Here is a 16,963-nt window from a genome sequence, read left to right on the forward strand (position 1 = left end):
GCACCTTTAGAGCTGGGAAGCTAATATTTGGACATGAGTGACCAAGTGATGTGGCTATCAAGGATATTTTTGATTTATTGATTAATCATTTCATCTATTAATTATTTATTGATTAATCGATTAATTATTTATTGAGTAATCAATTACTTATTTAATTTTTTATAAATGACTTATTTAATTAAATTTCTAAAAGATACATCTTCGGATGAAGCACTAGTGGTTTAGTTATGCGATTAGCCAATTGATTATGAAAATATTTTGTGATAATCTTTTATTGATTTTAATTATACAATTAATCAATCAATTAGTGTACACCTCTCCCTCCCAATGCAGCCTCAATGAGCTGCACTGCGGTATTGCCGGGCGCCGGAGGCGCCCCGGCAATGCCGCGCTGCAGCATATTTAATTATTTGGCATGGGGGCGGTGTACTTTGAATGTATCTGTACTTGTTAACAATTTTATCGGATTAGAGGCTGCTTTGAGAAACGGGTAATTTTGACCCGAAATGCCTGATGGCTCTGTAATGCGCAAGATTTCGACGTGACAACAAGCAGATTCGGATTATACGAGTCAAACCGTGAAGAAAAACTTAATTTCAAGTAGTCCCCCTAGGTGGGTCACAAGAATCCGTTTCTGGCCACATTTCATGCCCAGGGCCTGTGGCCTATTGCTCTAATCTTTGATATTCTTACCCATATCCTTCTCATTCTCTCTTTTGGCTTGCAGAGTTATTTTCTTAACTTGCCCCTGTTTAGTAAATCTAACTCCAGTCCTGTTATTTTATACCGAATAAATGCCTTCTCTTTCTTATTAATATATTTTGATCCTTATCTCACTACTTAACCACTCTGGTCTCTTTCTGCTTCTAGTTTTACACCTCATTGGAATGCATACACTCTTCACATTTGCTCATTGAACGTTTCCCATTTGTCTGATGCTGATTGTCCTCTTCTTGGCCTCTCCCAATCTGCATCACCCAACTCTCTCCTCATACCATCAAGGTTTGCCTTCCTGAAATCTAAAAACCTTACTCTACTATATCCTGAACTCTAACTGTTAACAAAATCCTTCCTAACACGATGTTATATGGTCGCTTGATCCGAAATGGTCCCCTACCTCCACCTGCTCCACCATATTGGGATGATTATATTATAAATGAAGTCCAACAATGCACTCTCACTAGAGGGCCTGTCTACAAACTGGATTAAACAGTAATCCTGGACTAGATTTGGGAAATCCTCATCCGCTCTGCTCTTTCCTCGTTTTTCTACCCAATCTATTCCTGGCTAGTTAATCCCTCATAATAAACGTAATGAGTTATGAGTCAAGTTATGACGACACTGCAATCCAATGCAAAAGACACAAAACCACAACTGTAATTATACAGAAGTTACCCAAAGAGCAAAACAGGCCTCTGTCATGACTTGTTCAATGGGTGGAACTCTTCTCCACATTAATCCTCTTTTACAAACTGAAAAACACGATCAAGTGTGAAAACTAGACGGACACTCAGTAGAGCGCATACCTCCACCAGGCTGGACAGTTTATCACAACTTTTTGAAATATTACGCTATGTATCGTTTTTGGCCTCAGTGGTCAATGGTCTCTTTTGCCTCGATGGCCTCAATGGATCTTCACCAAAATTAAATAACTTCTTCCTTGTCACGCACCTAACCTGTCCACAAAGTTTCGTACGAATCCGTCCATAACTTTTTGAGATATCGTGTGATATATCGGTTTAAGCCCTATCACTCAATGGTGAAGAATCACCTTAAAAAATCAGCTATCCGGATCTTCACCAAAATCTAATCAATTCGCCCTTGTCAAACCCCCAACCAGTCCACTAAATCTGGTCCGAATCCATCCACAACTTCTGGAGATATCCTGCTCACGGACAAACAAGCAAGAAAGACGTGGTGCAGAGCATAATACTTGCAAAATCCACCCCACCAAAAAAAGTTGCCGTAGACACATCAAATTGTCCAGTTCATTAAGATTTAAATTGATAATCTTAATCAAAACTCAGTTCAATCGATAGAGATTGATTAATTATTTTTCAGATGAAAATTGTTGGTTTTAGAAGTTTGACCTTGATTTGACCTTTGACCTTTTTACCTTAAAAATAGTTGTTTTTCCAATTAAGTCATGCACCATGCAATTGCTGTTCAACTTTCAAGTCATTGGGATGAAAAATGACAATTTTAGAAATTTGACCAAGATGACCGTTGACCTGATAATCAATAGGCTTCTTCCGTATGACCAACTCTACCATCTGGTGAAGTTTCGTGAAGATCGCTTTGAAATTGTGACCTGTAGGCAATAGACAGACAGAATAACACACAAGACCAACCAACATACTTGAAAAATCTTCGAATTCCTCAAGTAACAAACAGAAAGGCAGGGGTGAAAAAATAATGTCCGTCCACCTTCTGTGGCGGAGGTAAAAATGAAGTTGATAATTTGGAAAATAATAAGGAACCAGAAAGTTTCAATTTGTCCTCATTCTCAATGTGCAAATCATTCTCAATGAATGTCATTCTCAAATTCCTTGGTGAAGCAAAACAGAACTTAAAGAAAGATCGATCTTCAATAAATCTTGGGAAAAATGTCTGCAAGGGCATAGAAAAGGCCACTTTATATAAGGGTATGTGCCATGTGGCAAAGTAGAGAAAAGAAGCGACATTCCATAGCTTGTAGAAAATGCCAAACAATACAAAATAAGGGCCATTCAAAACATCTTGTGTGCATGCTGGACTACCCTTGTGTTCTTAGGAGGAACCAAGTAATGCTCTAAAAAAGTTAATATAAAGGGGCACCCTACATCTGGCAAATAAAATACATTTACTTCTTCATGCAGGTGCATGAATCAAATTGGTGCCCCTTTAATACTTTATATTAACATTTCTAGAACATTATTAGAAACGATGAAGAGTAATTCGAAGAATGCGGTGGTGTGACATTTTCTGGAACATCAATTCAGAATGGTAACAAGAAAGAGCAATCAGAGACTGCAGACCCTCTCCAAGACGTGTTTTGTGGTTTTTGGGCTTTTGTGTTAAAACAAATATGGCGGCCGAACCACGTCACCGATGACGTCATCGTTATTATTTTTTTCTCCACCAATTTAACCCTCGATGACGCTCAAGAGATTTCATCTTGATCAGAAAAAGTTTTGTACCTGTTGAATTATGACGTCATGATGGAGGCACCTATGACTTCCTCTTCCTCTACCCCATCATTAACATATTTTATTCCCCAATGGAGAGTTCTTTACAATGAGCCATGGCTCACTTTTTTCTGGTCAGCACTTTCGGAGATATCGAGGTACAAAGTTTTTCGGTTTTTCCAAGATGGCGGCCGAACCACGTGACCTAAGACGTCATAATTATTCCAAAAAAATTATACAGGTGGAGTTGCACCTATGGTGAAAATTTCCTGTCAATTAGACCAACGGTTGAAGAGAAAATCAAATTTATTCTGTGCGGACAGACAAACGGACAAACAAACAGACTCAAATGCAATACCCTCTCCTCTGGGGAGGGTAAATAAATACCCCACTACACTGTTCGAAGCGAAGTCATGTGTTGGTAGACTCCTCAACTACCCTGAATGTGTTCTCTTCTTTACTGGAAATGAATGAGTTGTGAATGTGTGAGGCATACTTTTTGTGTCTATTAATTACGTACGTCAATTAATTATGCACTGTTCAATTGACACCCCTTCGACCTTTGAAAATCCTTTAAGACCCCCCCAATATCCTTAAGACCCAAACGACCCATAAGAACCCGAGGACCCAAAAATCTCATAACTCTGTGGACCCAAAAGACCCAAAAGCCCTGGAGGGTGCAACAGACCCAAAATACCCTGAGGACCCAAAAGACCCCGAAGACTCCAAGGACTCAAAATACCCCAGGGACATAAAAGATTCTGAAGACCCAAAGGACCCAAATGAGGCCATACACCCAAAAGACCCAGAGGACCCAAACGACCCTGTGGACCCTTTAAGATTTTACTAAAAACGTGTGTGTGTCCAATATGCGACATACATACGAAAATCATAAGTCCTCTCCACACTCTCAGGTAATAACTAATAAAACATGTCAGAATTAATACACAAAAGGTGAAAGTTGGACACTGCCACACCTTATCAATCTGTTGTGCAAAGCCAACTGGCTGAGAGATGGCATCAGAGATTTCCTGCCCCAATTCCTGCTGTTCTTGTATATTATCCATTATCTCATCGACTTTATCAATATCCGTGCATGAGAGAGCAAAAAGATAATAAAATCCGTGTGTGTTTTTCCTCCATAACACCAAAACATATCCATTTCCATATGCACATATCCTTGTGGACTTTCTCCAAAGCCTTGGCAGCAAACCCCAGGGAGCGAAGCACCTCCGTGTTCAGGCGTTCAGGTTCAGGGTTCAGGTTCATTCTCCAAGGACTCGCGTTGAAATTCAATTGTCGAAAGGGCCCCGTCAATTTGTTGAAGATGTTTTTCCAAGCGCTTCTTGCGCTTCAAGGCAAGCAAAGCTACTGCAAGGGAGAAAAACAAAACAAAATAAGTTTGTTCGTTTGTTTTTGGAGTGTGTGCGAGGCCGCGTCGTCATGGTGACCTGCCTGCACGTCGCGCTGCGCGCGTTCCCTCCCACAGATCTCCCGATGTCCCTGCTCTCAAATGTTGTTTTTGTGTGCTTCCCATTCTCTCCCCATCTTGTCTACGGCTCCCCTTATTATATTGTTGCGGATATGAGATTGGCCTCCATCCATATCCGCTTGTAAATATTCCCCTATTTCCTCCATACTTCCCAACTATCCCCAATCCCCCATTCCCTAGTCCCATTTTCTGTAAACAACACTCTGTAGACCCGACCTTCCCCTATTTCCCCCATTAAATGTCGCATCCAGGTCCACCGCATCTCACGTAGACAACTATAGGACATCTTGCTAGTTATTCTTAGTCTATGTCAGTTAAGGACTCGTTTCCATTAATTCTGACTCTTCGTTGCACCAGAATGTGATTGTATGGCACCGTTAGGAAGTTTAGGACCTCCCAATACCTCCCCGCAGCTCTTCCTCACGGTTCAGCAACAACAACAACAACAGCAACAACAACGGCGGCGGCGCGGGGAGTGCGCGTCCTCACTCCGGCTTGGTTAGCCGCCATCGAACATGTGCTCGACGGGGTTACCACGTAGGGGCTCGCTGTCAGCTCCTCGTCAAGGGCGGAGCCCGGTAACCCCCCGCACCCAATAGAAGCGGCGGACCGATCCCATCTGGGGCGGAGCCAACGAGCCGAGGGCGTGTCACTCCCCGCTGAGCATGCGCAGGAAGAGGGAGGTGACGTCAGATGCGCGCTGGACTTGAAGGAAGAGAGACGCCAGCTCCGAGCGCTGCAATACCTCCCCGCATCTCTGGACTGGACCGTGCTTGATTCTGCCCCTGAGCCAAGGTGCACCTTGTGCTATCGACTGCCTGTCCTTCCCTGCCATCAATCCCTGTGTACGTCAGTCTTGTTCCGTTTGTCTGTGGTCTGTCTGGGTTAGATAAGATTGTGTCTAAGTGCCTATCTCTTCTGTGCTTTACCTCTTACCTTGTAATCTACCCCTTTTCTCCACCACCAATTATATCCTCCTCCGGAGGTCTTGAGAACTGTACCCCTTGTGTCGTTTCATTTATCCCAGCCGTTGTGTCCTTTCCTTCATTGATTTAGCATAGCGCGATTTGGTCAACGTCGGGTGGAATCGGGTAAACTGTGCGAACACGGCGGCCATTCCGCTCGGCCCATCATAACATCTAAGCCGTGTCCGTAACAATTGGTGTCGGGAAGTGGGATTGGACCCGGAGCGCGCTTCACGCGCTCGAAATTATTAACGGCGAAATTTGATTTTGTTTTACAAAAATAAAAACCCGAATTTTGAAAGTCGCGCTATGGCAGATCAAGACGGCTGGGTTCCGGTAGAGGAGAGTGAGGCAGGGTCGATCCAGGACCAAATTGAGGGACATGAGGAGAGCGAAGCAGTGAGGGCGGCAGGTTCGCAAAATGGCGTCCTCGCGCACGAGGTTGCGGGCGCGCAAAATGGCGCCTCGCACATAGCTACGGCGGCCGCACCCGCTGCACAAGTGGGAGGGATGGCCCAAATGCAGGCCCTCATGGAGCAATTTATGGTGCAAATGCAGGCGTCCCTCAAACTGCAGAGTGAGCAATTGGGGGTAATGGGGAACCGGATGGATGCTCAGGGTGAGCGATTGGAGGGCCAAATGGGGGTAATGGGGTCCAATAGCGAGAAATTGAGGGAGGACATGGGGTCCAATAGTGAGAAATTGAGGGAGGACATGGGGTCCAATAGCGAGAAATTGAGGGAGGACATGGGGTCCAATAGCGAGAAATTGAGGGAGGACATGGGGGCCAATAGCCAACGGTTAGAACAAAGGATGGGGGCCCAGATCGGAGGGTTACGGAGTAGAATAGAGGGATTAGACAATAGATTAGGGGAAATACAGGAGGGGTTAATGGGGGTAGAAAACAGAATGGCCGTTCAGGAGAATCAAATGGAAGGGATGAAAAAGGGGTTAGAGGGGTTAGAAAACAGTATGGAAGGCAAATTGAGGGACATGAGGGACCAAGCGGAAAGGGAAGTTAAACAAATGGGGCAGCAGATAGAGGGGGTCAGAATGGGGGTAGAAACTAAATTGGATGCTCACAGGGAGGAAATGGAGCAGATGAGGGTGGCATCTGGGCAGGAGATGCAAGTGATGGGAGAAGAGATCAGAAGAGGTGTGAGTGAGGAGGTCGGAGGAGTGCGCGAGGAGGTGAGGCACTGTAAGGAGCGCATGGAGAAGGAGGTGAGAAAGGGGACTGTAAAATTGCAAGGTGGTATAGAGGAGTTGACGCTGGGAGTAGAACAACTGACAGTGGGACAAAAGGAGTTGGGGGACCAGGTAAAGAAGAACACAGCGGTAATAGAGGGTTTAAAATCGACACAGAAGGAGATGAAAAAGGACGTAGGGGTAATTAAAAAAGAGTGTCAGACGGTACATGAGGACCTGACGAGGAAAATGAACAAGGTGGTAGAGGTGATGGAGGTTAAAGAGCGGGAGGTGCGGGAGCACATAGAAAAAAATAAAGTGGAGTTAGAGGAAGAACTTAAAGGGGCGCACGAGGAGATGAAGGAGGTGAAGCAGAAATTAGAAGAAGTGGAAGAAGGGGTGAGCGAAATTAAGAAGCGACGGAGAGAGGATAAGAAAGAGATAAAGGAGGAAGTAAAAGAATTGGTCCAAAGTCTGTGTTCGGATCGTGATGATGTGCTCATTAACCGGATGAGGGATTCGCAGGTGATGGAGGAGAAGCGAAGAGAAAGAGGACCCGGTGTAAGTGGTGACCAATATGGTCGTGCGTATGATGCGCCAGGTGATTTAATAAGCTTGGGGGTCGAGATAGACCCGGATGTTCGTGAGAGGCCAAGAGTGAGGTGTATGGCTGGTCCGGAGGGTATGGAACGAGGGTGCGAGCGAGAGGGTCCGGTGATGGGAGAGGTGCGAGGTGTGGGTGAGCAAGGTTGTGGTGGTATGGAATGGGTAGCGGGTTGCGGAAGTGTGACCCATGCATCGACACCAACAGGAGTAGTTTTTAGAGGGACAGGGGAGGCACGAGAGCCCCTTGGGGGTAATGTACGTTGGGGGCCCGGCCGGTTCGGCCCCGCGCTGACCCCGCAAGGGGCGACGCACGGGGTCCGGCAGGCGGGCAACGACTCGCATACGAGGTGGTCCCACAAGGTCCCACTCGCGCCGTATGACGGCAAGAGTGATCTACGCGCGTACCTGGCGCAGTTTGACTGTGTGTGTAAGGGCAACGGTTGGGGTGAGGACGAAGGTGGAGTACACCTGGTGGCCGCATTGCGCGGTGCGGCGGCGGAGGTGCTGACGGCATTACCACCGGGTGCTCTCACCCTGCCAGCCCTCCGCGACGCCCTAATTAATCGATTCGGCATTGAACAGCAGAGCGAGCTTGTTAAAGCTCAGCTCGCGCTGCGAAAACGCAAGCCCCAGGAAGCCATCGGGGAACTTGCCCACGACATTCGCCGCGCAGTGGGGATCGCACATGCTAGCATGGCAGCGGATTCACGGGAAAGCCTGGCGCTGGACCATTTTATCCAGGCCCTCCCGGATATTGAGCTCCGGCAACAGCTCGCCATGTGGCGCCCGCAGACTCTGAGCCAGGCGGCTGACGCTGCGGCCCGTTGGGAAGCAGCGAGGCCCCTGGCACGGGGGAACGAGCGTCACGCAATGGTGGTCCGCCAGGTGGGACCCCCGATGGAGGGCGGACCCCTTAGGGGGCCCGCCCCCGACGTGAGTCCTGACCTGGCGGGCATGGTCCGGAGGCTGGTGGACCAGCGCCTGGCGGGACCTGGACCATGGCAGGCGGCCCCGGAAGTGGCCCGCGGTGGACCACGAACGGGTAATCCAATTCGGACCTTCAGGGGGGGGAATTTGGAATTCCGGAGACAAGCACCTTATCAGGTGAGGTGCTATACTTGCAACCGTCTGGGTCACCTGGCGCGGCACTGTCGAGCCACGCGCCGGGATGATCCCCGGCGGTTGAGGTCCTTAACTCCGCCCAGGGGGGAGCGGGTTAGCCGACCCCAGACACCCCCCCCCGCCAGACCCCAGGAAACTAGAAGGCCTTACACCGGCGAGCAGGCGCCCCCGTGGATTGCCTCGGCTTTAGATGCCGAGGCGGGACCCAGTACCTCTGAATAAGGGGGGCTTATTAGTGCCAGAGGACTGGGGGATTGATGAGCGATGTGCCCGGTGGGTAAGGGTGGCATCCCTGCCACCCTTCCCATGCGGGGGGCAAATGCGCAATAGTTTATGGGGTTGATGGCAGTGAAAACTAGCCCGGGTGGGTTAGGATATTGTGTGTAGGGATCTAGCGAAGATGACATTAGGTGACGTTAAGATTAGTTAGTGACAATGATACCTGTAGTGGGGACGCAGGTAGATTAGTGTGGATGATAATGACGAGGGAGCGCAATAGTTTAAAGGGACGACTGGGAAGCGCAAGTTTCAGAGGGGAGTAGTTAGATGAGATGATGCTGTGTGAGAACTGGACAGGTGTGTGGAGCAGTGCATGAGTAGTGAGTGTTGTGGATCAGCGCAAATGCGCTTGGGGGAGAGAAGGGTGCAGGCGGCACCAGGAATGAGTGCACAGGTGTGCAAGTACAGGTGTGTGGAATACATGGAGTATTGGAATGAGTGGTGTGGAGAGAGTTGGAGTAAGTGGTACGGAGTGGTGTGCATGGTGCGAAGGTGTGGATGGGGGAAGAGTGGACCCCTTTTCACGAGTACCCGGGGAGGGTAGTTTAAAGAATAGTTAGAAGGTATAGGTAAATTGTGGTTGGATATTGGCATTTGTGGTGCGGTTGCAGAATGGTATTGTGGATGGGTGCATTAGTGTTGTGGAAATGGCTGGGCGTGTAGCCTGTTAGTGTGTGTAGTTGGTTTGGGCACTCCACCACTGTGAGGATGTCGGCCAGGTGAGGCCGCAGGTGGGCTCTGGGAGCCGTTAGTGTCAGTGGGTGCCTGAGGATCCCGGGTGTGGATCGGGCAGCCCGTGCCAGAGAGGGCACTGAGGGGGTGAGAGTGCGAGAGGGCCTTCCCCAGTTAGTTAGGTTAGGGTGAGGAGCAGGTAAGCTCGGGTGGCAACTACAGTGGTGGAGGTGTGCACGTGGGTAGACCTGCTGGGAGAGCTACACGTCACAGCCCAGAAATTGTGCGAGGGCACCGGGAGATGAATCGGGGGAGTGAGACCCCAAATTGAGAAGCACCACAGTTTGGTCAATGGGAATTGGTTTTTAGAACCCATAGTGTAAGTTGGCCAATGGATTGGCAGGGAAAGAACCCGGGTAATGTAAAGTTGTTAAAGTCATTTAGGAAATAGTTAGGATTGATGAACCTGTCACACCATATGCAGCCACTTACCTGAGGTGATGATGATGACTCCACACCTGTGTTCCTTTGTTTGTGTTGCAGGAAATGAGAATTGCTGTGTGGATTTGTGAGACGCATCACGACGTGGATGAGACATTGGGGTGATTCCATCTCTCCCTCCTTAGGAGGGACTGATGATGAATTGGTGATGGCAAATTTTGATGTTGAGTTGGAGATGGCAAATTTTGATGTTGAGTTGGAAATGGCAAATTTGATTGGTTAGGAGGGAGAGAAGACGAATTTGGTTTATGGGAGGAACGGGGAAGACAGTAGGGACATTGTTGATGTGTAAAGTAGATGTTTATGGGTAGTGTGGTGTTTTGTGGATACAGTAAGGGGTAAGGGAGGGGCAATGTAGGTTACCTGGTGGGGGGGGGGGGCGTACGGTAGGAACGTACCTGTCTCACCTGGTTCCCATGTGCCCCCAGTGTGCATTACCTTGTATTGCGTGCACTTTTGCGCCCTTACCACCTTGCTCACTTGTCTTATTTTGTCTCCCACCTCCGAGGATCTGGCTTTGGGGCAGAGAGAGAGGAGAGAGAGGTGCTGGCTCTGCAGTTGTGGGCCTGTACTTTCGCTGCTTGCTGCCTGGATCGATACACCATATGGACCGCAATTTTTGTGGCCGCCCACCATGGACCGCAGTTCTTTTGCGGGCAAGCACCACCCGTGGATGGACCTCTGGGTCAACGTGGCACCTATGCCATACAGGTGAACCACTTATAGTTGGCCCCCCTGACGGCCACAATTTAGAAATGGACGCGGTTGGTGCCTTTCTTTATTTCTAAGGAAGCCAGAAGGCCAAGTGCTCCATGAAGGCAAGACCAGCGGCAGAACATCGGCCGGCTGCGACACCACCGGTGACCATGGATACTTAATTGTGCATTATTGTTGAACACTTTATTGGTGCACCGGATGGTGCTGACTGTGTGTATGGGGTGGTGCTTTTGGTGCTTGGATGGGGTGCTCTGCACATTATTAAAGGCCGTAGGGCCACAGGGCACTCGTGGGTTGGTGTATCGATGCTGGCATGCGTGCTCTCTCTCTATGCATAACATCTGCATGTGTTCCTCAAAGAACAGGTCCTGGATCGTAGTGTAAATATCAGTGTAGTCTTGTGTAAATAATGCTCCCTACCGGCTGTATGTTTAGTTTGAGGATGCTTTCCGCGATTCGGTTATCCTGTGGGTGTGTTTCTGTGAGGAGAAGGGTGCAATGTCGCAGGGGGACATATTTACTCATTTGTGAACATCTGTAAAACTGTCGCACTCAGGGTTGAGTTAATAGTAGAGGGAACTACATCTGAGTGCCACACTAAAGTAAGTAAAAATTTATCGGGTCGGGACGCCCCGAGGTAGAGAAGGGTGCAATGTTGCGGATATGAGATTGGCCTCCATCCATATCCGCTTGTAAATATTCCCCTATTTCCTCCATACTTCCCAACTATCCCCAATCCCCCATTCCCTAGTCCCATTTTCTGTAAACAACACTCTGTAGACCCGACCTTCCCCTATTTCCCCCATTAAATGTCGCATCCAGGTCCACCGCATCTCACGTAGACAACTATAGGACATCTTGCTAGTTATTCTTAGTCTATGTCAGTTAAGGACTCGTTTCCATTAATTCTGACTCTTCGTTGCACCAGAATGTGATTGTATGGCACCGTTAGGAAGTTTAGGACCTCCCAATACCTCCCCGCAGCTCTTCCTCACGGTTCAGCAACAACAACAACAGCAACAACAACGGCGGCGGCGCGGGGAGTGCGCGTCCTCACTCCGGCTTGGTTAGCCGCCATCGAACATGTGCTCGACGGGGTTACCACGTAGGGGCTCGCTGTCAGCTCCTCGTCAAGGGCGGAGCCCGGTAACCCCCCGCACCCAATAGAAGCGGCGGACCGATCCCATCTGGGGCGGAGCCAACGAGCCGAGGGCGTGTCACTCCCCGCTGAGCATGCGCAGGAAGAGGGAGGTGACGTCAGATGCGCGCTGGACTTGAAGGAAGAGAGACGCCACCTCCGAGCGCTGCAATACCTCCCCGCATCTCTGGACTGGACCGTGCTTGATTCTGCCCCTGAGCCAAGGTGCACCTTGTGCTATCGACTGCCTGTCCTTCCCTGCCATCAATCCCTGTGTAAGTCAGTCTTGTTCCGTTTGTCTGTGGTCTGTCTGGGTTAGATAAGATTGTGTCTAAGTGCCTATCTCTTCTGTGCTTTACCTCTTACCTTGTAATCTACCCCTTTTCTCCACCACCAATTATATCCTCCTCCGGAGGTCTTGAGAACTGTACCCCTTGTGTCGTTTCATTTATCCCAGCCGTTGTGTCCTTTCCTTCATTGATTTAGCATAGCGCGATTTGGTCAACGTCGGGTGGAATCGGGTAAACTGTGCGAACACGGCGGCCATTCCGCTCGGCCCATCATAACATCTAAGCCGTGTCCGTAACAATATACTTTGTGTGTCTGTTTGATTTTTTTGTGTGATAAATGGTAGCTCTTTCACGAGCCTCGATTCTGTATACCAAAAAAAAAAAAAGTGTTTGTGTCTATTAATTACGTACTATTGGAATGTACCTTTTGACCCTAGGAATGTACCTTTTTGGCTAGCCACGCAAAACTTTGTGGAACCTTTTGGGTCCCAGTGGGTATCTGAAGTTAGCGGGAGGTTTCTTAAATTCCTCCGAAATACAATTATGATTTTGAGTTTCCACCCAAACGACGCCACATTTATCCATCCGAAGTTTGGCGGGAGATTTCAAAAATTTCTCAATTCAATTACCATTTTGATTTTTGAGTTTTCATTCGCAGGAAGTGATACGTATCCGCCCCTGCTCGCCGGCAGATTCGTCTGCATTGGTTACCACGTTAAAACGGCATTTTTTTTTGGTTTACCACACGAGTGTTTGTAACATTGTATTTTGTTATATTAATGTTGTAGTATTAATTACCTGCGCCACCGAAGGTGAATGGAGGTTATGTTTTCACCCCTGTCTGTCTCTGTCTGTCTGTCTGTCTGTGAACAGGATATCTCAAGAAGTTATGGATGGATTCGGATGAAATTTGGTGAAGTGTTTGGGTGTGTGACAAGGACGAAATGATTAGATTTTGGTTAAGATTCAGATCCGGATCTGGATCCAAGAATTTTTAAAGAGATTCTTCTTCGTCGAGATAGGGCCATAAACGATAGAAACGCAGGATATCTCAAAGTTATGGAGGGATTTGGACGAAACGTGGTGGAGGAGTTGGTTAACGGACAAGAACAAGCCAATTAGATTTTGATTGAGGTCTGAATCCAGATCCGGTACATCCATCAGATTGAAACATTAATTCATTTCATTATATCAACCCTTTGAACTCATTCGGTACGTGGTTGGCAAGCAGGAAAATGCAATCCCTGTCCTTCTTTCTTCACCCAACAGGTATATCAAGGTATTATTTTACACATTGTGATGTACTGTATAATGCATTGAGGGTTTGCAGGATGGCCTAGAGGACAGTTTTTTTTTTTTTTTGTTTTTTTTTTGTATACAAGATCGAGGCTCGTGAAAGAGCGAACATTAATCACACAGAAAGACAAACAGACACATACAACAAATAACATCGGGAGCGGTAGACAAGATGGGGAAGGACACAAACAACACATTTGAGAGCAGGGACCGAGAGACATGGAGACATCGAGAGATCTGTGGGAGGGAGAGGGCTTTGGGGGGAGGCATGTGAAGGGGGGGGGGGAGGGGGTGGGAGAGGTATAAACATATGTACACTGCCAGGACTTCCAGGAAGGAAGTTGGAATTTCAAACAAGGTGGATCTGGGGTGAATTAGCGGGGGTAGAAAAGCTCAAGGTTTTGGATGGGGGAAGATAAGAGATGGTGGTGAACAGCTGTTTTAAAGACCTGGAGGGAGGAGTGGGATTGAAGGGAGTGTGGGAGTTTGTTCCAGAGGCGGGAGAAAAGAGGAATGAAAGAGTGAAGGTGAGCAGAGAGCCGAGATTTCGGCACTCAGCTTAGACTGAGTTCGCCTCAGTCTAAGCTGTCTAGCCTGGGTTCGAATCCCGACCCAGCTATAAATGTGGGGGTGGAGTAGTACGGATGAGAAGGGGGAGCGAGAGTTTAGGGGATTTTGGGGGAGCAAACTTGGTTGGAAGGTGAGGAAGGGACAAACACAGACAGCACATTCACCTGTGACTTTCTCTCAGACGTCATAGCTTGAAACAGGTATGCAATCACCCATTCGTACCTGAGCTACCTATGCTTCCTGCAATGTCTATGTACCTTTCTAGCCCCAATGTTTCCAGGTATCCATATAAAATTCAGATTTTAACCTGTCTACTATTTCTGCTGCCACTGCTTTCCAGGGAGACCATGTGAAGCATCAACTACTCTCTTGGAGTCACATTCTAATAGGTTATATTGTTACACACCACCTTGCTAACGCACCTTCTTGTCCTGCTTCAAAGGTGAAATGTAATGCTTGTGGGAAAGTGGGACACTTCTCAAAAGTCTGCCGCTCTGCTCAGAAAGAGGTGCGTGAGGTTGTAGTTCCTAACCTGACCGTGCTTCACTTGAATGATGCTGCCCCTACAAAAGATCAAATTCTCTGTAATATGCAAATTAAGGCACCTACTGGGCATACCTGCAATGTGGAGCTCATCGTGGTTACTGGCTCCTCAGTCTCGATTCTGCCAAAACAGCTGTACCAGAGACTTTTTGCCGACTGTTCTTTGATCAAGATTCGTGTTAAATTCGTCAATTACTCGGGAGATGACTTACCTGTACTGGGATGCCTACCTGTCGCCGTTTTCCATGACCGTGTTACGGCTCCTGCCATATTTTACATAGTTACGTCTGGTTCACAACTGCCAGGAATGGACCTGATCAAAGCATTGCGATGTCACATTGTAGGTGATTCTGTACTAACCTCAGAACAAAGCATTCCTGTACGAGAAACCCAAACTGAGTCTGACACCTGTGTGATGTGCAAAAGGCTTCGTCCACAAGGTTAAATCCCAAAACAATGCTGCTTCTGTACAACAAAAATTACAACGGCTTCCACTCTCTGTGAGACAAGCCGTCTCAGATGAACTGAAACACCTGCTACAGATGGGAATAATTGAGAAATGTCTCTCCATCAGTTGCTCCAATAGTTGTCGTTCTGAAGAAATCAGGGGGGATTCGGACGTGTGTCGATCTGCTGGAGCCCAACAAAGCAATAATCGTGGACTGTCACCCATTGCCTCACATGGAGGAACTTTTTGCTGAACTGAGAGTTGCCACAGTATTTTCGACAATTGGCCTTGCTAGTGCTTAACATCAGGTTACCCTGCAAGAGGACAGCCGCGATTAGACAGCTTTTATTACGCATACAACAACAACAACAACAACAGGTATTTTAAGGCCATTTTCCCTGCTAGAGTGGGGGTTAGCCTTGCGGGCCCCATGACAATCTTCTCCATTTTCTCCTATTTTCTGCATCTCTCCATGTTAACCCCCTTGCCCGCATTTTTTCTTCCATCATCTTTAGCCAAGTCCTTCTCGGTCTTCCCCGTCCTCTACTTCCTTCTACATTCATTTCCATCACTCTTCTCAACCAGTCACTTTCATCGTTCCTCAACACATGACCAAACCATCTCAACCTGTTCCTCTTCACAGCATCAATCACAGGCTCTATTCCCATCATCTTTTGCAATTCATCATTTGTCTTCCTTTCTCTCTCTCAACGATACTCCGCACATCCACCGAACCATTCACATTTCCACCCTTTCCAGCCTTTGTTGCTGCTCTACGTTCATTACCCATGTCTCGCTCCAACAAATCATAACACTTCTCACACATGCAGCATACACCTTTCCCTTCAGCTTCAATGACACTCCCCTCCTCGTCAGCACGCCACTCAGTTCCCGAAACTTCTTCCATGCACATCTCACTCGAGCAACCGTTGCCGAGTCTGATCCACCTTCTCCATTCAGCATGTCTCCGAGGTAGCAAAATGTTTTCACACCTTCCAGCTTCACGCCGTCTCCAAGATCCAACTCAACATTTCCTCCATCTGCAGCTCCCTCTGTGCACACCTTACATTTGAATGTAGCTGCCACACTGGTAAATGACCCTCTCAGACCACTACATTTTTGATGAACCCACTCAGCACACATTGTACATTGAATGGAGTTCACTCCGACACCCTTCCTGTACACATCACACGGCCACTTCCCAGTTCTTTCCACCTCACCACATGCTTTACCACTTGCCATCACCTTCGTCTTTCCGATATTCACCTTCAGACCTTTTGCCTCCATACATTCCTTCGCATGAAGGAATGAATGGAGCTTTCATTACGCATGAAGGAATTTTCTGATACTGCAGAGTTCCATACTTGGCATCAGCCCTGATGCATTTCAAAAACTTATGGTGGCAATTCTTCAGGGGTTCCCAGGTGTACAAAAATATCTCGACGACATAATTATTTGTGGTCGTTCCAAAGTTGAGCATGATACAAACCTCAGTGCTGTTCTGCATCACTCACATGAGGCTGGACTAAAACTCATCACTCAAGTGTTCATTCAATCATACCAGGCTACATCTTCTGGGACATGTCATTTAAAATGATGGTCTCCTTCCTGATTCTAACAACATCGCAGCCATAACTGAGGCACCTGCTCCTCTCAACATGATATTATTGTGCTCCTTTTTGGGACTTACAGTATCTCTTGGTATGGTAAATTGTTGCGAAACTGTGCCACTGTGGTTGAACCAATGCAAGCACTGGTTAGATCTGGGAGTGACGTAAAGTTTACCTGGACTGCTGAAGCTGAGCAGAGTTTCACTGCTTTCAACGGATGTGTCTGACTACGGGCTGGGAGGAAGTGTTAACTCAGCTGCAGTCTGACGATACTGAGCGCACAGTGACTTTCGTGTCCCGCACATTGGCTCTTGCCGAAAGGAAATACTCGACAGTTGAGGAAGCTCTGGTCTGCGTCT

At 47.7% G+C, this 16,963-nt stretch overlaps 1 protein-coding gene across 1 annotated transcript in view; it reads right to left on the minus strand.

Annotated features, from left to right (window-relative positions):
* Window positions 1–3,457: 3,457 nt before the first annotated feature.
* LOC137416698 (uncharacterized) overlaps window positions 3,458–16,963 on the minus strand; it is a 74,395-nt gene continuing 60,889 nt past the window's right edge. The window contains exon 4 of the mRNA XM_078781239.1: window positions 3,458–4,538. Coding sequence (XP_078637365.1) covers window positions 4,420–4,538 — 119 coding nt within the window. The 3' untranslated portion in view covers window positions 3,458–4,419. The remainder of the gene's footprint in view (window positions 4,539–16,963) is intronic.

Source organism: Myxine glutinosa, chromosome 7, assembly GCF_964187855.1.
Source record: "Myxine glutinosa chromosome 7, kmMyxGlut1.1, whole genome shotgun sequence".
Classification (NCBI taxonomy): Eukaryota; Metazoa; Chordata; class Myxini; order Myxiniformes; family Myxinidae; genus Myxine; species Myxine glutinosa.